Source organism: Hesperophylax consimilis, chromosome 28 (genome assembly GCF_061612785.1).
Source record: "Hesperophylax consimilis isolate HC1 chromosome 28, BYU_Hcon_1.0, whole genome shotgun sequence".
NCBI lineage: Eukaryota > Metazoa > Arthropoda > Insecta > Trichoptera > Limnephilidae > Hesperophylax > Hesperophylax consimilis.
In genome coordinates, this window is record NC_142863.1 from 18,915,459 (window position 1) to 18,942,898 (window position 27,440).

Consider the following 27,440-nt stretch of genomic DNA (forward strand, 5'->3'; position numbering starts at 1 on the left):
ACATGCTCTAAAGTTCTACTGGCAGTTGGCACTTTCAAAATGAATACCGCACAAGAGTCCCAACTGCCCGAATCTATTGGGACGACAGCTTTCCCAATTAGGGTATATTGTGAGACTGGAAGAGATGTGAAATGGGAAGATGAGAAAGTACCCGGCTTTTCATATCTGATCGACAATTACGGCTTAAGTAATTTCAAGCGTAAAAGGAGAATAAGGTGGAGGTATTAATTTATCTTTCTACAAACAAGAGAATTATTTTCTCCATGTGCTACCATCGTAAAGCCCGCGATTACAAAAAGCTAATATTGAATGTCAAAACAGGTACACACGTGTCACACTATAATCTGTGTTTGGAGGTCATTAAGTAAGTATTTTATGATGTAAATTCGTTGCAAAGTCCTTGAGGTGTTTTTCACAAAACACCATAGAGAATGAAGAAGAAAAGAGAAATGCCAAGTGGGCGGTTTCGTAATCCAAAAGTCTGACTATTCTTTATTTAAATTTCAAATGCAGAAGTTTCACCATCATTATGAAATTCAAATAGGGCGGCGATATTCAAATGGGACGGCGATATTCAGATGGGACGGCGATATTCAAATGGGACGGCGATATTCAAATGGGACGGCGATATTCAAATGGGACGGCGATATTCAAATGGGACGGCGATATTCAAATGGGACGGCGATATTCAAATGGGACGGCGATATTCAAATGGGACGGCGATATTCAAATGGGACGGCAAAAGGTATTAATTCAGTGGCAACACTGGAGGCATTTCTTGTGTTCTTCTTTATTCAACTCTCGGTGAACTGGTTTTAGGGGGTAAGTGTTTGATCTTTTCGCTACCAGGATAATTACAACCAGAGGCGACTATAAGGATCCAGTCTTGGTAGGTCATTTGAAAAAAATGTGTGACTGATCTTTATTTGATATTGTGAAAAATCCCCATATATTATTATATATATCAATTTTTTTTATTTTTTTTTTTTTTTTATTAATACAAGACTTAGAGGGTACATATAGTTTTTTTGATATTTCACCCTCCATGCTAGGGATGACCCTGTGTTATGGCGGGTGAATTTTACAGTTTGAATAGAATCTATACATTACTATGGTATGAAAAAATAATAATAATAATTGTGAAGAGCTAGTTAGGGTTGCAAGAAGAGAATGAAGAAGTTAGAGAATTATAAGAAGATTATAAGATTATAAGAATTACTCAAATTATTAGTAAATAGATCATACTAATTATTTATTTACATACTATACCGCTAAGTTAGGGAATAAGGATTATGTTATGTTAAGTGTTTAAATGTTTATTATGTGTTGTATGATTATGTATTATGTGTTACAATAAGTTATGTTTTGTCTGAAAGGTGATTAAATTGATAGAGTGTAGAATGAATGGGTATTGTAATTGTAATGTATTCCGTGTGTAAGGATCCATTTCGTAATTTGTTTTTTAAAGGAATGGGGTTGACTCGCGGTTTTTAGGTTTTCAGGGATAAGGTTAAAGATTTTAGGAGCTAGAAAGAAAAATTGTCTTTGGGCTGACGTGGTATGTAGTGAGGGTACTTTGTAGTGACCGTTGGTTATTGTTCTGGTGGAGTAGTTGTGTTGTAAAAGAGTTTTGTTTTTATATTTGAACAGGAAATGTATTAGCGAAAATTTTAGGTGGAGTTGTCGTATATTTAAGACCTTATACTCTATGAAGAGTCGAGTGGAGGGGTATCTTGTCGGTCGCTTGTTAATGACACGTATTACCATTTTTTGGGCTTTTAGAAGAGGTTCAATGGTAGATTGTGCACAACCACCCCAGATTATAATGCCGTAAGCTAGTAGGGATTGGCAGAGAGCGTAGTATACAGTTTTAAGAGTTGAGGTAGTAAGGATATTTCTTAGATTTCGAAAAGCATAAGAGAGCTTGCGGATGCGTGGGGTTAGACTGGCCAAGTGGTGATCCCAACGAAGATGTTGGTCAATGATGACCCCCAGGTATCTTATGTGAGTGACTTGTTCCAGAGCTGGGCAATTACAGGAATAGCAAGTTCTCAGACAGGAGTGAATTATTATCTTCTGGTTGTTGGTAGGTTGGGTTGCAGCTGACAGACTGAAGGTTAAGAATTTGGTTTTTCCAGCATTAAGTGTAAGGAGATTATCATCTAACCATTTTTTTATAAGGTCTATGTCGTTTTGAGCTATGTCGAATGCTCCTTTCCAGTTTTTATGTCGGGATATAAGCACAGTGTCATCTGCAAAAGATATTAGTTTTCCGGTTATGGGAAGGTTACAGAGTTTATTTATATAAATGAGGAACAGAATAGGGCCTAGGACACTTCCTTGTGGGACTCCGAATTGGATAGGTAAAGGGTTACTTACAGATATGTTGTTAATTTTAACCGTTTGCGATCTATCAGTTAGGTATGATGAGAACCAGTTAAGAGTTCTACCTCGAATACCTATTTGAGTTAGCCTTTTTAGAAGTATGGGGTGGGAAACCGTGTCAAAAGCTTTGGCTAAGTCTAAGAATATGGCTAAGCAGGAATCGCCTTCATCCAGGGTGTTAGTGATCTTATCAGTCAAGTCTAAGATTGCAGATTCTGTGTTTAGGTTGTTTTGAAATCCAAACTGATTAGGCGAGAGAATCTTCTGGGTTTCTAAATGGGAGACAAGCCTACTTTTAACGATTTTTTCAATGATTTTCGACAAGACACTTAGCAAGGAAATGGGTCTATAGTTTTCTATATTTGTTTTGTCACCACCTTTATGTATTGGGATAACCATTGCATGTTTAAGTTGGTGAGGGAAGGAACCGCTTTTAAAGCTTAGATTAACGATGTGTTTTAACGGCTTGGTAATCAAGTGAACTATGTGTTTTATTATGTAGGGAGAAATATTGTCATTACCAGCAGCACTGTTTGTTTTAATGGTGAGGATTGTGTCAACGATTTCTTTAGTAGAGGTTGGGGCTAGAGTGAATTCGGGGTGAAGAGAGTTCTGTTGTCTTACCCGTGGGGAAAAGAGTTTTTGTGTTTTGTTGGTCATTTTCAGGATGTTGTTGGCTAAGTTCGTACCGATGTTACTGAAAAAATGATTGGAATGATCGGCTAGGGTTTTTGGGTCATTATGGATTTGGATATTTTTCCCATTAATAACGAGTGATTGAATTTTGTGTGAGGTTTTTTTGTTTTCTGAGATGTCATTGACTACGTTCCAGATTACTTTACTGTCATATCCTGATTCTTCAATTTTTTTTTTATAATAGTTTTGCTTAGTTATTATTATTAGATTATTGCAAATGTTACGATACTTTTTATAGAAGCGCAAGAGTTGGGGGTCTGGGTTGTTTAGGGCTTGTTTGTGGAGTCTGTCTCTTTTGCGTATACAGAAGATAAGACCATTTGTAATCCATGGTTTTAATTTCTTTTTTTTGTTGGATGGCGTTATAATGGGGAAAGTAGCGTGATTAATGTGAGCAGTTAGTGATGCAGAGAAATTTTCTAGGGCTTCATTGACGTTTTCAGAAAGCAGGATAGATTCCCATTTTTCTTCTTTAAGATTCTTCATCAGATGATCCATTACAACAGTTTTATGGGAAGGATTGCTGGGCTTAGGGGGAGATGATTTAGTGTTGTGTAGTTCAAGAATGGTAGAGTAATGGTCAGTTACAGTGGATTCGAATACAGCTGAGTTAGCAGTTCGCTTTGATCTAACCATAATGTGATCTATGCATGTCTTAGTAGTGAGGGTGACTCGTGTAGGTGTGTTGATATAGGGTATAAGGCCATGTAGTGCCATTAGGTTTAAGTAATTTGTAGTGTGGGGGCTGGATTCATTTAGGATGTCTATATTGATGTCACCGATTATGATGAGATCATTGGTTTTTTCATGAATAAGTTTTTCTAGAGAGTATAGAAAAGGGGTGACATTGTTGGACTTAGGGGAGCGATATATGGCCAGAATATTTAAGTTGTCGATTGTGATATTAAGGCAATTTGCATGGTCGAGTGTAATTTCAGATACTGTATGTGTTAGGTTAGATTTGGCATAAACTATGACCCCGTCAGATTGTGACCTGTGGTGAGACGTGTTGTACACAGAGTAGTTGTTTATTACTTTCGGGATGTAATTAGCGCTAATCCAGCACTCAGACAGTACAATGATATCAAATTCATTTCCTAAGTCAGTAAGTAGAACAAGTAGGTTATCAAAATTTTTTTTTTGACTACGGATATTCATGGCAAATACTTTTAGAGCTTCTGATTTGGAGATAGTTTTTTTTAGTGCATTTATATTGCTTGTTGTTTGTGTTGTGTTATTAAGGAAGTACTCAATAGAGTTAATTGGGTCCATTGTGGGCATCTGTGTATGGTGGGTGTTTGTGTTCATCAGCGACTGGGTAATTTAGGTTTATGTGTAAGTTTGTTGATAAGCCATGAATATTGTTATAGGTGGTGATTTTCTGGTTCTTAGGGTCAAATACAATTGTATATAAATAATATTTTGGTATTGCAGGGTAATAAGCAATGTTTACATAAAGACTGTTGTAATAGAAAGATATAATCATTAAGTAATGTTTAGAGAGAAAGTAAGAATTGTGGCTATAGTATGCTGTTTTTGTATATTTATAGAGAATGAGAGTGGTGTGATTGTAGAGGATTACGATGTAGGCAAGACTAGGAAAAAATAAGCCTGGATAATTTGGATTTAGTAAGTTACATTTACGTGTAATGATAGTAATGCTATTGTTAATTAAAATATGTTTTGGGTGGTTAAAAAGGTATAGAGTGGCAGTTCTTGGAAATGTGTGCATGATGACATTAAATATAGGCATACCGTGTATCTTTAGTCATATAAGTTGGCGTTTCACTCGTTCAATATCTTCTTCATTGTGTATTGATATTATGTTCGAGTCGTCGGTCTGCCTAAGTAAGATACGGCCAGATTTTATCCATGTGTATTTGAAGTGATGATCTCTAGCAAATTTTTTTGTCTGGGCCAGTAGAAATTTGCCTTTTGCAGTTATGTGTTCCGAGATGTAGATTCGATTTCTTTCCTGCGAGAATCCAAGATCTACTGTGTTAAGCTTGTTAAGATTGCTATTAGTCGATTTTATATATGATTTAATCTTGTCTAAAAAGGTGTCTCGAGCTTGGGTGTTGTTGAATGTCGCTATTATGGATCTTGTGGTTTTTTCGGATTTTTTTTGTCCCAGCCTGCAGATTTTTATGATTTCGGGACTCAGAGGAGAAGTGGTGTTGCTGTGGTTAATAATTTTTGATATTTTCTTCATTAATTCCATGTTGTTTTCAGCAGATGTCTCGGGAACGCCTCTTATATCGATGTTACAGAGAAGGCTTTGATATTCCAGTCGATCAATTTTTTCTTCTTGTTTGGAGATTATGTTTTGTAAGACAGCATACTGATTTTTTAATTCGATTGCTTCTGAGTTGATTTTAGCATTTGATTTTTCGACAGAATCTAGACGGTTCTTCATTTCTTGTTGTTGGTCAGCAACAAATTGAATGGATTTTATGATTTCGTTGTTCTGTAGGGCGATTGCTTCATATTTATTTAGAAAAAAATCGATTTTTTTCTCTACAAGATTCATTACTTCATTTTTTAATGTTTGAATTTCCGATGTGAATATTTCTGTAGTTAGGATGGTGCGGTGAGCGCCATCTGTGTTTGTGGGTATGATACTTTCTGTGTTATTGGGCAGAGCAGTTTCCAGTTTCTGTGGTTGGATTATCTGTTTTGGTTGTTTGGCAATAGATGGCAGGTCTTCGGTTTTTGTTGTTTTGTTTGGGAATTTTGGGTTTTTTATGTTTGTTATGCAGGTTTTACATTTCCACTGTGAGCTTCTTGCAGTGCGGCGAGATGTTTCAGAGATATCAGCACAGGCAAGGTGGAAGATGCCTTCGCAGATGCAGCATGAAGTGCAGTCTGAGGGGTTATCGATGTTTATTCCACAGGTAGAGCACTTAGTATTCATGGTAGATGTTTTTTGATTCAGTCTTTGAATAAGCTTTTAATAATCCACTAAAATTTTTAACTAAATAATGAGGAACACCACTGAGTTATTTTCACTTTTTGATTTGTAGTGATAGCCGAAACGTTTAGATCAAGTGACAGTTGTAGAGATGTTATGATGAGGTTTAAGCACTAAAGAATCCACTTCTTGAGATAAGAATTGCAATTGTGCACAATGTCACGGACTCTAAATACATATTACGTTAATATAGTAAATTGGAAATAAATACACAATCCATGTACTTACGGCAAATTATTTTTAAGATATTAAGTTTTAATGTAGTTGTGCACAACATTATAGTAAATAAAATAAGAGTTAGATTCTATTTGACAATGATCTTTTACGTTTTTTGTTTTGTTTCATTCTAAATCGATAACAACATAAATAACTATTCCAAACCTTCCCAAACTATCCAACTGAAAAACAACAGTTGTTCAACACACTACAAGCGTGTAAAATGAAAAACCGACATTTATTTATGTAACCATCTCTGTAAAACATAATATTCATCGTGTTGTCTCCCGCACGGTCATGACCTAAGCGTCCCTAAGCTTTCTTCGGTAGGGCTTTCTTTCTTAGCGCGCGTAGGGACAGTAGATGCCAAAGTGGACATTCTTTAATTTGACCCAGCGAATCGTATGGACTTGTGAATGAAAGCTTCTATTAGAGACAACAGATGTCACTGCTCGTCACTCGCCGCCGCCGCTGTTTCGCGTTACATTTTTAAATAAATAAAGAATAAGACCAGTTGTTTTGATCCACTTTTAACATTTAGGTTTTTAAGAAAATTAATGTTGCTAATTTAGATACCAATGAAATTGATTATATGTTCAAGAAAAAATTCGATAAAAGAACGTAATGAAAATTTTTGATTAATTTCACCCGAATTAAAATAAAAATGACCTTACTTTTGGAAACACATACAACTACAGCACACTTCTATCAGTGTATCCCGTCAGTGGCTGCAATAATTCTGTGACTTATTTAATTTTTGGACAGTTAAACAGATATTTTAAAGCGGCGTAGCTCATGATGGGTATGACTGATGAATATAGTTGACCTACAAATTTCAGAGCTCAGTGCAAAACATTTTTTTAGTGTATCGTACAATCAGATTTCTGTTTTATATTTGAGATATTGCATAATAGAGATTTGACAAAGAAAAAGTAGGTTATCTCAAATGAGATAAAAATAATTTCTTTACATAAGCATTTCTAAATAATTATTATTAATCTTATAAGATGTACTAACCCCAACTACATAACATAGCAACCAGCGATGGGTCATTTACGACTCATTTTATTTAGAGCGTTACCAGCTCAATATTTTCATTTGACTCAATTGAACAACGGCTCAACTGAACGACGGCTCAATTGAACGACGGCTCAACTGAACAACGGCTCAATTAAACGACGGCTCAATTGAACGACAGCTCAATTGAATGACGGCTCAATTGAACGATGGCTCAATTGAACGATGGCTCAATTAAATGGTAGCCGTGAGCTCAGAGCCTTTGAGCAATGAAAATACTGCGCTCGCCCAATACATCTACCCCGGTACGGCTTTCCCGATACGTCTTCCAGCTCCCCAACGTAAGCGTATGAATCAGCGTACATAATGTACCGGTACGACGCCTACGATGTACCACGAGAAAAATAAGATGCTAGCTAGTTAGTAGGTGTATGTACATATGTCCAATTCCACATGTCGCACTGTCAGATGCCATGCACGTCTCTTGAGTATTTTTTTTTTTTTTAAAGCGGAGACGGTTTACATGTAGTTCCCGTGAGCACTTAGGTCATAGGCCCATTGTGCTATCTCCCATTTTACCTCAATCCTTTAACAACAACCCAGTCCCTTTAATAGAGTTCACCAGGGTTGTCATTGGGTATGTGGCTATGTCTTCTGGTTCTACTGTATGTCTCTCCAGGTATCTGAGCCTAGTTCCCACCAGGGCGGGACATTGGCACCAAAGGTGAATTGGAGTCTCTTCATCCTCTTCACATTTCCTGCATCTGTTGGTGTTTTCTACTCCCAATATGTGCATATGTCTCCTGAGATGGCAGTGTCCAGTTAGTAGTCCTACCAGTGCCCTCAGTGAGTTTCTGTCCATATCGAGTAGTTTCTTGGTTCGTCTAGGGTCTGGTGCTTTTATGAGTTCTTTGGATTGTCTCATTCCAGGTGCCCTCTCCCATTCTTTGCGGTGCTGGGATTTGACCCACCTATCAATACGTCTCTGAGTATGTAATAACAATTAATATAGATAATATGGATAATTTTAAGGGCGCTATTTTATAAAATATCTCCCGATAAAAGAGTAACCGTTCAATGGAGGCGGGGTACGATTTACACGGGAGTCGTATGAATTCGGCTCATCAAAAATAGCTAGCTCAATTATGTGACTCGTTCATGAACAATAGCAACATATTAACAAATCTATTAAAATCTTCTATAAAAAAATGAGTAATTGATATTTCCGTTTCTATATCACATCATTAAAGGTTTATTGCTGGTTGATTACAACAAAAGATTACATATGGGAAAAATTAACGCAATGAGAAATGGAAAATATGTTTACAAAAGATAAAGTGAATGAAAAGAAATATTTAACGATATGATTTGAGATTTTATTGGCCAAAAGTATTTTCATGTTTTATTTTTGGGGTTTTATGCAGTGTTACGCTTCCTCCTTCTTTAGCCAACGTTTCGGACAGTGTTACAGTATCAAATATACAAACGTATCCATCAAAATTCACAGAGATTTAACATTTCATTATTGTATTGAAACTGAAATATCTTGCCTGTGCAGGCCTTACTGTAGGACAAAATATTGATTCAGAATATATATGACTGTGAATATAAAAATAAATTGGAACATGAACACAATACTAGGTTCACAAAGAATGAAAGTATGCTTGTTCCAAAATATAGCAATAAACACAGACAGCGAACCCTAGAATATAACGTTCCCAAAATATACAACATGTTGCCAAGTAACATCAAAAATTGTAAATTCGCAAAGAGATTAAGATATATGCTGAAAACATAACTCATGTAGAAATACTTTATACTAATCATCACTATCAATCAATAGTTATCTGTGAGCCAATAATCATAATCTGAATATCTTATAATTAGCAACAATATTATGTATATCTATAACTAGTATGTAATAGTATAGGGTTTTCCAATAAGAGGTGTTATTTTGATATTCATAGAAACTTTTCTCGTAAAAGATCAATAGTTTCGTTGCTTGTGTGGCACGTAGCGCCGTCTTGTTGAAAGTAAACGTTGTCCAGATCAATACCATCCAATTCCGGCCATAAAAAATCATTTATCATCTCTCGATAGCGCAATCCATTCACCGTAACTGTTGCTCCAGCCTCATTTTCTAAAAAGTAAGGTCCAATGACTCCGCCGGACCATAAACCGCACCAAACAATCACACGTTGAGGATAGAGAGGCTTTTCAACAATAACTCTTGGGTTTTCCGAGCACCAGATGCGACAATTTTGCTTGTGGTGGAAATGGGCCTCATCACTAAAGATGATTTTTCTATGGAATTCTGGATCATTTTCACGCATTTCAAGGATATTGGTGGTTATGGTGATTATTTGACTGATGTTATTTTTCACTATTAACCACTCGGAACATTAGAACGTCAAAAGACGTAAATATGATAATAGCGGTCAAGACATTAGTACGTCTTTTCACGTAAGCGCGCGAGATTTTACAAAAATCGATTTATTTCCATCACTAGTATACGGATTGCCATGATTTAAAAAACAGAGTATCGATAATGAATAACGCTACGCGTCTGCATTCAAAAATATCTATGGAATCTAAAGGTGCATTATCTGAGTCGATTGAATCTGTCAGCTTGTTCGTTCGTAATTTATTGCGTTTTTAAATAATTTATTAAAAATATTTTAGTTTGGACGGTTAATATTTTGAGGTGACCAATAGTTTTTAATTATATTTCTTCAATATATAAAGTGTTATTTCTTTATGATACTCAGAAAAAAGTACATTTTTCACAGCTTTGAAATAATGGTCAGCGATTTTTACATATTTTTGACGTTTTCAGAAAATGTATATTTAGAAACACAAATATTTACGTATAACAAAACAATACGATAGTGAATTTCATAATCTTTCCAAAACATTTTTTAGAATGAGGCTACGTTTCCCAAAACGTGAGTTATGAAGCTTTTAACAAAACTCGTGAATAACACAAAAATTTCCGCGTTTTGACAGTTCGCAAAGGAACACAAAGTAAATAAAAGTCCTTTTCTGAGAGGTTAACGGCATACCTTCCTCTTTATAATGAAATAAACATTCGATCATTTATATTAAAAAATGGCATTTTTCTTTGAATATCAAAATAACACCTCTTATTGGAAAACCCTGTATTATGTACACATATTTACATTGTAAATTAAAATGTACATCCTATTGATAAACTGCTTATTGTAGTTTAATGGGATAAAAAAAAATTCGTTTGATTGGATAAAAGTGTGTTTATCTGATTGGATAAAAGTGTGACCTGCATGGTAAGTAAATTTTTATGTATTTGTTTGTAGATAATTAGAAGAGTTTAGGAAGTCATAATTGCATAGCGCCCTTGAAGTGATTTTTCACGAAAACCATAAAAATTATCCAATTATGATTGTAGTTTGTACCTGTCTTTCCGGGTAGTATTTCCAGGTGAGCATTGATGGATTGTCCGACCCCATATCGGCTCCTGGATGCATCAAACTATCCACCTGGAAAATTAAAATACATACAATTATTGCTTAACCCTTATAAGACGGAAATTATTATAAGCATTATTTTCTCCATGAAATATCCATACAAATTGAAAGTATCTCTCCCGAGTAAAAATAAATGCCGCCGATGGGAATTGAACCTGCACCTTCTGATGTCCGGTCAGGTGCTCTGGACCACTGAGCTACGTCGGCTTATTCCCATAACAGGACATCAAAAGGTGCGGGTTCAATTCCTGTCAGCGACATTTATTTTTACCCGGGAGATATTTTCAATTTGTATGGATATTTTAGGCGAGTAATTAATGTTTATAATAATTTGTTATCCTTTGTGCTATGCATAAAAACCTTGTCTTATAAACATTAGTTTATCAATATAGGTTTGAATTTTGTAAATATCTCAGGGCCAAATTTAATATTTAAAATTATATTTTAAATAATAGACACGATTGTACAAAATCATTTTTTTTACTTTGGAATTTTCATTGACAGTAACGAAATGCGTTAAAAACTTCTAAAAAACCTAGTTCTACACGTTGCACACTGAAGTGCACCTCAAGGTAGAGCTAATTTCACTGGACTGCAAATGTAGCCAGCCGCACAATAGGGGTTAATGTTTGTACGGCATGTAAATAAAAATCTTGGACCTCTGCTAGAAAACAGATCATACAGAATTAAAATGACTCATGCACTCGAAAATGCAATCAAACATGAAACCATCGTAAGTTCCGTAGGACTTGTACTAATATTGAATGGTCTAGGCACGTTTAGAGTGAAAGATATTTTCAGTATAATCTAGTAAAAGACCAACCAATAGAATACAAGAACTTTTGAAACGTTTAAAAGTCAAATAAAAAAGACTGTAAGCACCGGTTTTTTTCACCCAAGACAACTCAAGTCTGTCCGAAGAAACCTTCCTACAGAAACAACAAAACTAGTTATCAACTCTTACGTAGTCTCAAGTCTCGTTTACTGCAACGGCATTTATGCCAGCCTTCCAAAATATCAAATTGACAAACTTCAATCAGTGTTTAATGCAGCAGCATGGCTCATAACCGGGGTTTCAAAATATTCGCACATTTCAGAACACCTTCGTAACCTTCACTGGTTCAAGTGCCCCGAAAGAATCCAGTACAAATTGTGCTGGATGGTGTTTAAATCCATCAATGAAATGGCCCCACCCTACATCTCTGAACTATGCGTCTCTGAAAACACTGGTCTGAGGCAGTCAACTCTTGGATCAGCAACATCATCAGCTGTAGGCAAACTGATAGAACCTAAGCGCAAGCCAAATACTAAGTTTGGTGATCGCGCTTTCGGAGTATCTGGGTCGAAGGCTTGGAATAAACTCCCTCCGGAACTAAGATCCATAACAACTCCAACAGAATTCAGGTCTAAACTAAAAACTTACCTTTTGAAGCTGTCGTACCCTTAAAATAAATATACCATTCCTGAGAGAAAGTCCAGTTATATCCAATTTTCTAATTATGTCCTAAATCCTGTATCTAAATTTCGCTAATAAATAATTAGATAATTTTAATTAAGTGTTAATCTCAAGTGACCTACCAGGTAAGTATTGTACTGTATATTATCTCCATAAATAGTCAGTAATAACATAGATCACTGTAGAAATGTATTATAAATTTGTACAGCGTCCTTAAGGTGATTTTGCACAATAACGACGCTATACAAGTCACCCAATTATTATTATTATTATTTAAATGGCATTAGCCATGTTTGGTGACGAGATCTGAATTGCACATTACTCCCCAAGCATACTCTTCCTCTTATCCTTCTCCCTCTCAATGAATTTAACCTCACAACATACCCCAATTGGGGGTGCAGTTGGAATTTTTGTGAAGTTTTCACATAAAAAATAAATTCAATTTATTGAAATAACTTTTGAAGTTTATACAAGATCAATGTAATATTTAATATTTGAAGAAGGAGATAATATTTATAAATGTAAATGAAACAGAAAAGACAAAGAAAATTAAAAGGTGCAACTGGGAATCGAACCTAAGACTTCTATCTTACCGGGACAACACACTATCACTGAGCTATTGAAATCTCATAGTTCAATTCAAGAATTACCAATATTATCCTCAATTAATTAATTAGCTCAGTTAGACTGTTACCTTTTTATTTTCTGTTTCATTATTCGTTTAGATTCATTAATATTGTCATATTCTTCAATGTTTAAATAATAATTTTTTAATGAATGACAGCTGTAGATGTATGATCAAAATGTGGAGGTTCGCAAAGAATTCAAGGTTGACGAAAACGTAATGAGTAATATAAGAAAGGGACGCTTAGATGAGCACGTAGAGCGAATGAGCATGGAAAGGATTATAAGGAGAATATATAACGTGAAAATGTGAATGGTAGCAGAAATCGGGGACGCCCGAGGAAGATATGGCACGATCAAGTGAATCAGATACATGAGTCAGGCCATGTCAAGAGTCAGAATAATAGAAGAATATGTATTAATGTGAATGAGGCAAGGAATGTGTGCTAAGACCGAGTTGTTTGGTGATTCGTCTTCGCTGCCTACCCTTGCGGGAGAAACGGCGTGATAGTTAGTTAGTTAGTGGACATCCCAGTGGAAGGGACCCAGAATTGGACCGAGGAAGAGGTGGATAGAACTCGTGAAAGAGGACTGGAAGTAAATGAAGGACGACCGGTCGGTGTTCGAGTTGACATCGCGCTTGGGTCCCACCCAGGCGTAGTGTGTTCAATTCCTCGGCTGGCTAAGTCCTCCATCACAACACAAGCAACATTTTCAGCTTAAGGGCCTTCCTTACTAGCGATCTCAATCGTTGTATGAAGAATCATGAATTGTCAGATTCAAACGACAATCTAAGTTATTAATCGTCAAAATATCGATAATGTAGCCACGCTAGGCTATCATAAATACATTTTTCTGTCGAGATATATGTTTTTACTAACAATTTATTTTCGTTAAATACTATATAATGAACATCGAAGAATTCTCCTACTCATTCGGCTCTATGAGGTGGCCGTGAATGCACGCTTTCTACGGTCCGTCGTGTCAATATTTTTTCAAAGTTCGAAATTCCGCGTAATTATTACACTTCCATGAGACGTTTCAACAATATTCCACTCTATGCGTTGCGCGTAGGGACTATAATAGTGTGTCGCCTTTTTTATGTTTCATCTGTGCGTTTCCGTCGAAGCTGTGTAGTGTCAAATAGTATTATTAAGAATCAATTTATTGTTAACATTTTTTTGGGTTTCTAGGTAATAAACAATTTAATATTATTAAGAATTAATATATTGTTAACATTTTTTCGGGTTTCTAGGTAATAAACAATTTCATATTATTAAGAATTAATTTATTGTTAACTTTTTTTCGGGTTTCTAATAAATATAGTAATAAACAATTTGATGTTTTTAAAATATAAAAGTATATAAAATATTCCAGCACTTACAATAAAATAAAAGAAGCACATCGTATAAAAATGTTTCAGTCGAAAAGATCGAATGCCGAAATCACTTACTTCGAAATTATTGCAAAAAACTTAAATCACTGTTAGAAGTATCCCTTAGCATTGAGGAAGATTGTGTCAAGCCGTATTTTACGCCTGAGATCGGCTGTACGTTGTGCAATAACGTACCGGAAGACTTTGAATTAGGAAAAATAAAACAGTTTTATTTGGATATATTGAATGGTCCAAAACATGTATTTGGAGACCACTCACTATGCAAGGAACGGGCATACTTTTGCAAACGGGATACTGGCGACACTAATTACGTACCCAATATGACTTCGAGCTTGATAATGTCAAGAAACGCTTCTACAATTTTTGCATGCTACCCGAATTAATTGATCCTCGACACAATCGCTGCATGCCTATTAGAAATCCTGAGCATTTAGAAAAGTGCATAATAGCGAAAAGAAACAAAGTAAAATTGGTTTCAGCTAAAACCAAAACATGTAAAAAGGAATTGTTTCGAAGAAATCAATAACATTTTATTTCATTGAAGTGTCTTCAGAAGAAATTTCATTTATATTCCTAATGTATGCAGTCCACATTTTTAGAAATAGGGAAAAGGGGGGTTGGAAAGTTCCTGGCTATTCAGATCTAGTCACTAAACAACTAAAGAAACAAACTACCTTAAAAAATTGAAAATTAATAGTATTATTACTTCAATAGAAGAGAGTCCAAATATAATTACTAATCATATAAATTACTTCTTCAGTGACATTGGTCCAAGCTTCGCTAGTAATTTGTGCAGTGCTAATAAAACTATTGAGATGTGTCTGGTGAATGATTTTAAATCTGAACTTCACGTTACAGGGGACAATTTTTATTTTAAACCAACTAGCATTTCTGAAGTCACAAATGTGATAAATGATTTAAAAATGTCTTTCTCGTGCGGTATTGATTCTTTAAGTGTTATGGTGTATAAAATGCATGTATCCGAATTAGCTTGTCTCATATCTCACCTTGTAAATACAGGAGTTTTCCAATAAGAGGTGTAATTTTGATATTTAATCGTAAAATATCAATGGTTTCGTTGCTTGTGTGGCACGTAGCGCCGTCTTGTTGAAAGTAAACGTTGTCCAGATTAATACCATCCGATTCCGGCCATAAAACATCATTAATTTTTTTTCAGTAGCGCAGTCCATTCACTGTTGTCCATTCTGTTGCTCCAGCCTCATTTTCAAAAAAGTAAGGTCCAATGACTCCGCCGGACCATAAACCGCACCAAACAGTCACACGTTGAGTGTAAAGAGGCTTTTTAACAATAACTCTTGGGTTTTTCGAGCCTCAGATGCGACGATTTTGCGTGTTGACGAAGCCACCGAGGTGGAAATGGGCCTCATCACTCAAAATGATTTGCATTTGATTCACTCAAGTGAATTTTAATAAGTTCAATGCGTTGTTGAAGCGTGTATCGTTCCATTTTATTAATGGCGTTGTTTCTACTTGTCAAATGTCAAAAAATGACAGCTTCAAAAGTAACATCTACCGAAATAGCGGGCTATTCAAAATAACACCTCTTATTGGAAAACACTGTATTAGCTTCGAGAGTGGGATGTTCCCTTCTCATTGTAAGAAAGCTAAAGTAATTCCCCTTTTTAAATATGGAGATCGTCTAGATGTTAATAATTATAGACCTATATTCTTACTCAATACTCTTTCAAAAGTAATAGAGAGATTAGCTATGTCGAGATTGGTATCATTCTTAGAAACATATAATATACTCTCTAGCAATCAGTTTGGTTTCAGAGAGAATACAGGAACAAGTGATGTAGTGTTGAGGGTATTGTCCAAAGTCAAAGTCAAACATGAATACAATGTCCTGAAGGAGCTTGCAGAACTAGAAAGCATTACCATAGAAAAGTGTGGTCTTTTCATACATGAAGAGTATCCGTATATGGGTGCGACACCAGATGGAATTTCTTCTGAATACACCATGATTGAAATTAAATGTCCTTTCGCAGCACGCAGCATGCTCATATAAGAAGCAGTAAAATCCAAAAAAATTATGTTAGCAAAAATGGAGAAATTCTGGTAAATACATCTCACGATTGGTTTTACCAGGTTCAGGGCCAATTACATGTAACAAAAAAAGCTATTTGTATGTTTGTTGTATGGACTGAACTCGGATAAAAATCGAAAAAAATTTACGGGATGACGAATTTCGGCAGACTAATATGGTTGAACAGCTGAATCGCTTTTACAATTTTTGCATGCTACCCGAATTAATTGATCCTGGACATAATCGCTGCATGCCTATTATAAATCCTGAGTAATTCAAAGTGCATAATACCGAAAAGAAGTAAAGTAAAATTGGTTTCAGTTAAAACCAAAACATGTAAGAATTTTTAAGAAGATCAATAACATTTTCATTGAAGTGTCCTGAAAAGAAATTTCATTTATATTCCTTATGTATGTGGTCTACATTTTTAGAGATAGGGAAGATGGGGGGTTGGAAAGTTCCAGGCTATTCAGATCTAGTCACTAAACATATCTACGCCGTTCTCAAGCAACTTTCAATCCTGAATTATGGTCTCTCACCAGGGTGATACTGAACGTATCTTCCACTTTTGAACGAGGTACAGATTCATTATATGTAACTATATAAAATTTATTTTAATTCTATAATATGACATACTTATATAAATTAAATTAAATTTGTTTTTTCCTCGCCGGCTTTTGAACCCGTGACCTCAAATTAAACTATAAAATTTAGTATTAACAGTGCCCCGCCGCACTGCGAAACCAGGCTGGAACAAAGGGAAGCCTTTTGTAACTCTTTATAATTGTATTTATCAAAAAAAAATCCAAATAAAAAGTTATATTAAATGTTGTTACTGAGAACCTCCTCCATGAATCAAGCTATTGTAATATTGCATTACATTCTAAAATATATTTTAACATAATTTTCATAATCACAATATCTTTAATTAATAATAATTTGTTTTGCTCTGTGCGTGTCTTGTATTGAATGGAACGCACCGGCCAGCTGCCAGGTGCAGCGAGTTAGATATTCGAATTCGCGCTAGAAACATTTAGTAGCGAGGGCCGTTAATGTGGTGGTAGTAGGAGATTTTCAAATATTGTCAGGTTATTCGTAACTTGGGGATGTTTGTCTTTCTTTAAAAAAAAACAAATATCTACAGCCAGTGGAAAACATTAAAGTTCCATAGTTCCATGATACCTCCTCAAAATGACAATTCAACACACCTTTAAACGGTGATATAGTCACTTGAAGTGATGAAACAAAAACTAGGTTAAATAGTTATACATGTAACCTAGTTTTTGTTTTGTTTTTGAGTTATGCGGTCGCCGAACATTACATAGCGTAAATGAACACAATATACATCATAATTTACTTATTCTATAGTTGTAAGTTTTCCATTCATATAAGAGTTGTATTTCATAGAACTTTGCAAAGTCAATCTGTCACATTTGATCTTAATACAAATGGCCGACAGCTGTCACATTGTTGAATGAATCAACAAATAAGCAATGACTTGAGACATTCATTGTATTTATGAATAAATAAATAACAATGAGAACGCTAACCAACATTAATCAATACCGATAATTAACTGGTTTTAACACCTGGATACACGATGACTATGACTACTATGAAATACTGTGTAAAATTCGATATGTCAGTAATGAACGTCATGCTAGAACAATTCACATGAATAGATTTTTCTACGAAGAAAACGGAAATGATCCACAACGGAAAAATTCATGGAGTCACAAAACCTGCTAATTATTTTCTTTACATTAACTCCAAACAAGAAACCCTGAGGGTAAATTATTTCCCTCCGGGCATATGCCATCTTCGAGGACGCTGTGTGGAGGGTCTTTTTTAAATAAAATAAGGTATAGGAAATACTGTGAATGAAAAAAAAATGAGGGGTGGGTGACGTTCGAATCCATCCCTCCCACTGCGTTGAAATGCGATGGGTCGAAAGAGTCCGTCTGGAGAGGTCAAAGGGTCTCCCGATCAACTGGTGGACAGGGCATCACAAACTTCACCCAATGAACCCGGCCACCCTGCTAACATAGCGAACCGCTTGCGGTGACCTACGGCAGAGGTGTTGGTTATCCAATAAATGCTATCCAGTTACGTTGGTAGAATAAACAAAATAACACTTGACTAAAAGCGGTTAGGTCGGCGAGAGTTAATCGAGAATGTTTACTCGGATTTATCTCTCACTCTTGTAGACCAAACAAAATTAACTTTTATTGATAGCAAATAAAGCTAAATACAAATGAATGAAAAAAAATGTAATGAAAATAGTCTTTTATTTTTTGGAATAACTTAAATTTGACCTTATTTTCGCCCGCTTGAAGTGTGTTAACACACACTCCTTGCTTCATCCACATTCATGCATCGTATGTTAATTCGATTCTTGATATGACCCCATTCAAGTATTTGATTGTCTTCCTTGGACGTCCCCGTCTTTCTCTACCATTCTTCTTCGCGTGATATTATATTCTCCTACTTTGTTCATCCACTCCACATGTTCAAACCATCTGCACGTCCCTTTCTTAATCTTATTCATCAAGCCCAACCATTATGGCAACTAGGCCACCTGATAAATAAAAATGAGGTTAGGAAGGGTGAGATTGGATTAGGTCGGGTTCATTCGGGTAAGGTTAGGTTAGTTTGGGTGGGGTTACGTTAGTTGTCAATGTATCCGTGCCGGAATACTAGTCCCAGAGAGAGATTTCCTGTCTTTTTTGTTTCCACAAGGTGTGAGAAGGAAGAGAACGACGTGCGTAAATCGAGAAATAAATTAAAAAATAATGTGTAATCTCACCAGCAGAGACATAGCGTTGGGTAAGGTTAGGTTAGGTTTGGACACATACAGGCGTGTCTCAGCGACAGCAGCAGCGACAGCAGCAGCAGCGACACGGGGTTGGGTAAGATTAGGTTAGTTTAGCTTGGTTGTTGATATGGCCACTACTGGTATATAATAATGTTTAAGTAGGGTTGGGAAAGGTTAGGTTAGATTCGGGTACATAATAATGCAGGTATATCTCTCACCAGCAGTGGCACGGGGTTGGTGCTCCTCCCCTCGAGCCCCTCGGCCAGGCCGGCCAGCGGCTGCAGGGCGAGAGGGCGCCCAGGCGGGGTGCAGTGCAGCCGCGCCTGCAGCATGGGGTCGGGGTGCTCCGCCACCCCTCCGGAGGCGCGCAGCAGTGCCCAGTGCCCCGCCAGCTGGTGGGACACGGAGATGCCGCTGGGACCGTTGCCTGGAACAACAAACCATCCGGTTTATTGAGAGAAAGGCAAACATTCCAGCCATTCATTTAGCTACTGACTGACTGGCCACAGACAAAAATACCTAACAACTTACTATAGGTACAAAATTTCAGTAAATCCCGGAGCAAGCAAGTAAACTTTTATTTGATTTATTTATGTTATTTCACAATTATTTACTTATTAAGATCAGACTCGTTTTAAGAACAACATGAATAAATAAAATAAAAAATAGAAATTACAACATATGATGTTAAAAATATATAAAACATATTATGGAGTCCTTACTTCGCAAAGGATATAAATCTGTTAGAGAGAGTACAGAGACGTTTCACTAAAATACCAAGAGCTCTGAAAGATCTACGATACGAAGATAGACTCAAGGAACTAAGATTACCAACCTTACAAGAAAGAAGAGAAAGGGGTGACTTGATCGAGACTTTCTAAATTTTATCTGGACATTACAGTTGCCCTAGCATCCAAGAAATCTTCACTACTAATAAAAATATAAATCTCCGTGGACACTCAACAAAACGCCTTTTGCATCTAATCCTAGAAAACACTTCCTTGCAAATAGAGTAGTGGATGCTTGGAACAAACTCCCACAACATGTCATCGATGCAAAAAATATAAATCAATTCAAAGCTCTATTGGATTCACATTTGGAGAGAAGAAAGGACTTAGTTCAAACTTAAAACAACTCAATTACTGTTAAACTTGTTGTGAAATCAGATATGAGCGCATCAGCAGAATGCTGTCTGCTCATTACATAATAATAATAATAAAATTGTAAATAGCATGCCACTTAACACATTGTAATCGGATCATATGCTAGAGAGCGGATCACGTATTTATACGTTTTTGATAGATTGTTAGTGGAGCGCGGGTCATGTTAAAATACGGGTTCCAATATACTTGAGTTTTCGCAATATAGCGTCTGTAGGGTTGTAGCCATGCAATAATAATTTTTATTTTACACTTAGAAATAATTTTTGTGTATAATTTGTAAAATAAAGGATGTTATGTAAAAAAAATATTATTTTTTTCAAAACTTTCCTACTTTATGTGAAATTCTGCACTAGTTTAACGATGAAGAATACATTTCTAAATATAATAAAATAAAATGAAATAAAATAAATAATTTGCAAAAAGAATTATTGAAATCAAACAAATATTTTTGAAGTAATCGCAATTTTTCTAGAGGTCTACGTTAGCGCGAAATTACGCGAAAAATCACCCGTTACCAGCACTAGTACGCGGCCGAAAACTGCCCGATCAAAATGTGTTAAACGCCTTAATTATAAATCCGCCCACCTGTGTGAAAAACCGTTCATAGGAGCAGAATCCAGAAAGCACCCATGGATAGATAATTCCTATGGAATATTTCATACAAACATTATTATGTCTAGTATAGTGAGAGGTACGTACCTCTCTATCTACATGGCCAAAATATTTGTATTTTGTTCTGGCGCACCTTTCACTAGCATTTACTATACATTGTGCATAAGACATCTGAGCTTTTATAAAATTCACCAGATGTCACTTCCAAATAATGTCATATGTATTTGAGGGCGCCGGACGAAAGCAAAACACAATGAAAAAATAAGAAATTATAGATGCATAAAACATTTTAAAGGAATTTCGTTGAAGCGATTGAGTTCAACGGAAAACGTTGCAGTTTGGACTAAATTATTGGAGTTCAACGCAGGCCAAACTATTCAGCAGTAACAATTATTAGTATATTAGGAATTAATTTCGATCATATGTAAAGCAGTTGATAAATAAATACATTCTACGTATTTTCATTCTCTACACCTCAGCGCAAGGACTGACGAGGTAGTTAGGCGGCTTCTGACGTCAGCAAAGTACGGAGTACATTTTTGCTATTGCTAAAAGCAATAAGTAGGCGTAATATGCCAGATATGAAGAGTGACAACGTCACACATCTGTCCCCACTCCCTCATGGGTCGGTGCGGAATCAACACAAACCAAGTGAATTAGAATGCGCGTCCGTGCCGCACTGATCTGTGTACGGGGCGCCAATTAAAATATATGGAACGGAGGACTCTCGGTACCACGCTATCTTATTGTACTCTAAGTCTGATTTTTATACATGAAAAATGTTGTAATTTCGAAGTTATTTACAAAACAGAATACGATAAAAGAATAGGTTTATTCTTTAATGATATGTTTTGTCAAGAAACCATTTTTTCGATATATTTAACCTTCCAGCGGCGCGTTGAGAAATTTCCCTTGAGCGGGCTCTTGTCGTAATTTTTAAGTCATCGAGTTTTCTCCATGTAAATGGTGTTTTCTTTATATAAATGTTAGGGAATTTCTTTAGGGTTATGAAAAATAATAATAGGCAGTACTTAAAAAAAAAAAGTTGACTTTCTTAAAAAAAAAACGAAGCAACACTCTAAACATAGGTATTTCAAAACAAAATATTTTATCGACCTGTTTAGTCAGAATGAATATTCTCATCCTTACAATTGTTACAAACCACCTCAACTGAAGAATGGTTCTTGCATGTAGAGGACTGGCAACGGCAACACTTCATTGATGGTGAGGATCTTTTCTTATCCAGTGCACATAACCGACAAATACCGCGTTTTGGAAGGCTTCTGTTATCGGTTCAACTTCCCGACCGTAATTCACTTTGAGAAAAGCACTTCTATCTTGCGGTAAATGTTTGACATTTGATTTGATTTGATTTGACTCTAACATAGCTCAAAGCTTGATACTTACGACTAAGAAGTAAGAGTGGGGGAAGCGATAAGGCGCGTCTGCCGTAAATTTTACAACAGCGTGCCCGCTGAAAGGATAAAGGAGTGTCTGTGTGTTTGTGGCAGGCGGTCTGTATAGAGTTGATTTATATACAAATCTACAGTTTTATTCAGAGACTGACGAAATTTTTCACACTTGACCTTCAAAGCAGGAGGAAGGTCACTATATAAGTCCGGGCAATACCGGGGACTTCAATTAGTAATGTATAATACCAACCTATGATGACGACCTCCTTGTAGATGGCGTCATCCGGCAAGCCGGGTAGAGAGAGTAGCTCCCTCATGTTCCCGCCGGGGGGCGTGGCCCCGTGCCCAATGTTCCCGCGCGTTCTCGCGTCAGTTTCACGCCGCTGGTTGCTATCCTCACGGAGCTAGAGACGCGGCTGTCGCTGGCGGGACTTTTCTATTCTGGAAGGGACAAATTAAAAACTAATTAAATAATGAGATTATACAGGGTGTATCGGCACGTACCCGACAAACTTTAACCAGCTATTCCTTAGCACATTTGGGGTAAAAAATGTTATGGGCACTTTGCTGTCCGGTAACATTTTTTTTTAATAAAAAATTTATCATTCATATTTTCACCACATGTCACCACTGTTTTATCCTTTGTCACAGTTTGAAAACTCATCTGGCAATATTTTATTCGAGTTTCGTTGAATAATATACGTACCTACCTACATTGGTGCGATTTTACAATCACAAAGAAATGGCATGGCACCATTCGTCTCATTTTTAACTATTATTATTTAGTGTGTATGAAAGAGCGAAGACGCTTTTTCACACACTTGCTAATAACAGCTGTTGAACACGAGAAACAATGCCAATGACAGTGACGGAGTGTGGATTTTTTTTATCATTTTTTGTTTTTAATTGAAAAAAAATGTTACCGGACAGCAAAGTGCCCATAACATTTTTTACTCCAAATGTGCTAAGGAAAAGCTGGTTAAAGTTTGTCGGGTACGTGCCGATACACCCTTTATATATTTACATTCCAGATCTCGGCGAGGGTGGCGCAATCCCATGAGGTCTATAGAATATGACACGGTGTCCGGAAACTCGTATAAGTACTAAGATACAAGTTCAAGCAGGAAACTCGTGAATTTAAATGACATTTTATAATCGATTGTGTGTTTTTTTTTCAGTCAGAAGTTTAGGCAAAATTTGAAAAAATCAGTCACTAGGGGGTTAAGGCTCTGTAGTAAGCGTTCAAAGAGAAAAATAAGATGGTTTGAAAGGGAGATATGTAACCACGAATGTTAGAGGGAGCGCGCTAATATTAAAAAATTATAATTAAAAGGCGAAAGCGAAAATATTCAATAAAGCACGACTTATTTAAAATAGAGGAAAAATCTCTCGGCAAATGTCTTAGGGGCCGTTCAAGTATTACGTAAGCAGATTTATTACAATTATTTACCCCCTCTTCCCCCTTGTCACCAAAAATAAGCAAAGCTCTTACCCCTTCCCTCCCATGCTTACGTAAAAATTGATACCTATATGCATTTTTCTGTTAATGTATTCTGTTTTTTAAGCGAGTACCTAAACGTATTAATTATTTGTGGGAATCCCCGAATATGTATTCGGTTTTCAAACCTAGACAATGTGTGGGTTGCCAATGTGTAAAAAAAAAAACTACTGCTGAGCAGTGCTGACTTAATCACTATCTCGACCTCCCCACTCCCCCATGTCATCAAAAATAAGCAAAGCAAAGACCCCCCTGCCCCCCTATAGTCCTTACATAATACTTGAACGGGCCCTTAAGTAGCATTTAAAGAAACACTGTGAATTTTTTCATACAACATGTTAAATAAGAGAACCGGATGCGTATTATTTTCTTTTAGAAGGATTTTCATATAAATGTGTTTTTTTTTTTGTTGTTTCTTAGTAATTTATTTACCTTAATACTAACATATATATAATTGAACTAGAATTCCCTCACCAAACACAAGAGCATTGTCTCTTTATGGTGAGGAAAGGCTACTTTAATTTCTATTGTTTTATATCTTGTTTATATCCTGTATACTTATCTATGTAAAAAATTATTTTTTTCAAATATCAATAAATAAAAAAATAAAAATTAATAACAAAAAAAAAAAATTATGGTAACTGCAAATATTGTTGTTCTCTTTTGTTGTATGAAAATGTAATTTTTTTATTTCAAGAAACGCCGATTTATCGGCACTGAACAGAGTTTTCCACTTGTACCACGAGTTTCCAGACACCGTGTAGGTATTAATTAAAAATAATACACAGCATATTTGTGGTAGATACTTTCAGTATCACTCTGGTGAAAGACCTCACTTAAGAATAGAATCGTTTCCTTGAAATGACTTTAGCCATGTCTGGTGACCAGATCTGAATGGACAGATACCTCCCGACTTCCTCTTCCCCACTACCTTCAGCCTCACAACATATGTACTACGATTAGGAATGCCATAGTCTCACAGTGGTTTCAGAAGGTTGGGAGCAGTTGGGACTCTTGTGCGTCACCTACTACCTACCTACCCACATAAAAAAGTATTATTAAAAACGTAATTGCTTATTTCCGCAGTAATGATTAAATTAATTTTTAAATTGCACTTGTAAAACCTGTCCAAATGAAATGCAACGTAAAACCGTCATAATCACATTTATAGGCACTCTGGATATTGTATTACTATATTACTATCCACTGAAGAGATTAATCCCACAGAAATGTGATGTGGGCGTGTCCGTGTGCCGCACGTGCCAGAGGTAAGCTTAAGACGATACAATACCCTAAAATAAAGTCGGAATCTTAACGACGTAAGTGAAAAGGTCGTCTACAAAATTAGGCGACTCGCGGCCCTGGTGCTTTGGACGGACCTACGGTCGAATTTGCCCTAGCAAACACTTTAAAATAAAGTGGCTCCGTAGTAAGCGTTCAAAGATGGTTTGAAAGAGAGATATATAAATACGAACGTTAGAAGGAGAGCGCTAATATTAAAAACCAATATTAAGCGAAAATTGTGAAATTATCTAATAAAACACGACGCGTTTGAAATAGAGCAAAAATCTCTCGACAAATGCTTAATTTTCATTTAAAGATACGCTGTGATTTTTTTTTCATATCTATAACATATTAAATAACGGAACAAAACGTGTTTTTAATAATTTTCGGAGCTTATTTTGCGATTTTTATTAATGTTTCGAAGTTACAAATGTATAGATATTATCTTAAAAATAACACATTTTTTTAGGAACTTAAAAACTTAAAATGTGCAAGTGAAATATGTTATAAATCGGTAGAAATTTGGAATGCGGGGGTATATAACGACGTAAGTGAAGAAAGCGTCTTCAAAAATATTAGGCGCGCGGCCCGGCGTATCGGACGGCCCTACGGTCGAATTTGCCCTGGCAGGCCTAGAAAATTGATCATTCCACGGGGTTTATTTTAATTAATTCTGATAAACTAAAATCTCAGATGTTTGATTTTTTCCAATCGAATATTTAGCGGTAGTAAAAATATTACATTTACGTTAAGTTTTATATGATCACTGAACGACAGTATTCATTAGAAACGCTTTCCATGTAGATTTGAATGAAAACCGCTATCTCCTACTTTTGATTCAATTTAGCTCGCACTCTGTCTCTTACACTGCCTGACATCGTATAACGCCGTTCCATTTGATCGAAATGAAAATTTCATAATGATGATGCATATTTGAAATTTAAGCAAAGAATGGTCAGACTTTTGAAACACACCGACATCACATTTCTTGCGTTCTTTTTTATCCAATGTCTATGATAAATATATAATTGTGTAAATATAGCGTGAAACAATTATCGATTACATAATTACACCAATTTATTTTTACATAATTAATCCAAATAACTTCGGAAGCAAGGACGATCATTTCAAGGGCAAAGACAACAACAATAATAATAATAATTGGATAACTTGCACAGCGCCGTTTATGTGAAAAATCTCCTTAATACTAGATAATGACATGAAATAATAATTAATTACTAATTTGTTAGCTGTAATTTTTTTTTCCTTTTTAATCACATTTATTTAAAATTCGCGTATGTATATACGCATTTCTCTGAAATTCGATGACATTACAGCAGTTAATAAACGCAATAAATTTCGGTTTATCCAATGTAGAGTTATCGAATCCAGTTTCTGGGTAGGTACTAAGTTTTAAAAGACATTTTAAAATATACATATTTCAGAAAAAAATGTTTAATACGGGTAATTTTTTCAAATACGATTAACCGATAAATCGAAGAGGTAATAAAGGTTAAAAAAGAACGCTGAATAGATAATCCTTCCACACCGATTCAAAGAAAACTGATGTCAATTTACATAATGGGTTTCTGCTTGTGAATGAAATAATGTCGATGTTTTTTAATGTTGTAGAAGTGATCAGGAAAAATGGAGCATACTTCGCACACACAGACACGCCCACAACACAGTTCTATGTTTTTTTTTCTGTTCAGAGGTAGAGAAACTTTGTTTGGATTTCAAGAGAAAATCTTTTTCACAAGAACTGAGCCGATTACGTTTTGCTGTATATATCTAAGTAACCTGTCAGGTAAGTATGTTTTCTGTATCTGTTTGTACATAATTAGACAGAGCCTAGTAAATCATATTTGTACAGCGCCGTGAGGTGATTTTTCACAAAATCGGCGCTATACAAATTAAGCAATTATTATTATCATTATAGTAGAACTTGTTTTAATATGTATCATCAGGTTATCCGTAACGCGGGATATTTATCTTTCTTTAAAAAAAATAGTGACCGACCGAAACCGTGTTTTCAGCCGAAACCGAATTTCAGCCGAAAACAGAAACTTATTTAAATAAGTTAATACCACTATTGGTATACCACGGAATTAGAAGTTTTTTATTGTTAAACTTGGAAGAGTTCATTAAAGTTAGTGTTAAATAATAAAATTGACAACGAAATAAACGACATAGATTTTATGAGTTCGTTGTTACTTTAAACGAATTACAAAAACACCAAGAGTAAAGCCGAACGTGATCCGGCACATTACGAACGCTGGTTTTGGCTGAGCCGAAGTTTCGAAATCGAAACCTCGGCCGAAACCGAAATTTCGTTATATATACAC

The 27,440-nt window shown here is 35.8% G+C and overlaps 1 protein-coding gene across 1 annotated transcript in view; it reads right to left on the reverse strand.

The window, feature by feature from the left end:
- Positions 1 to 27,440, reverse strand: part of LOC149410308 (oxidative stress-induced growth inhibitor 1-like) — a 125,683-nt gene that overhangs the window by 17,374 nt on the left and 80,869 nt on the right. The window contains exons 3-5 of the mRNA XM_089648521.1: positions 22,564 to 22,754; positions 19,345 to 19,553; positions 10,717 to 10,800 (exon numbers count right to left, since the gene is read on the reverse strand). Coding sequence (XP_089504647.1) covers positions 10,717 to 10,800; positions 19,345 to 19,553; positions 22,564 to 22,630 — 360 coding nt within the window. The 5' untranslated portion in view covers positions 22,631 to 22,754. The remainder of the gene's footprint in view (positions 1 to 10,716; positions 10,801 to 19,344; positions 19,554 to 22,563; positions 22,755 to 27,440) is intronic.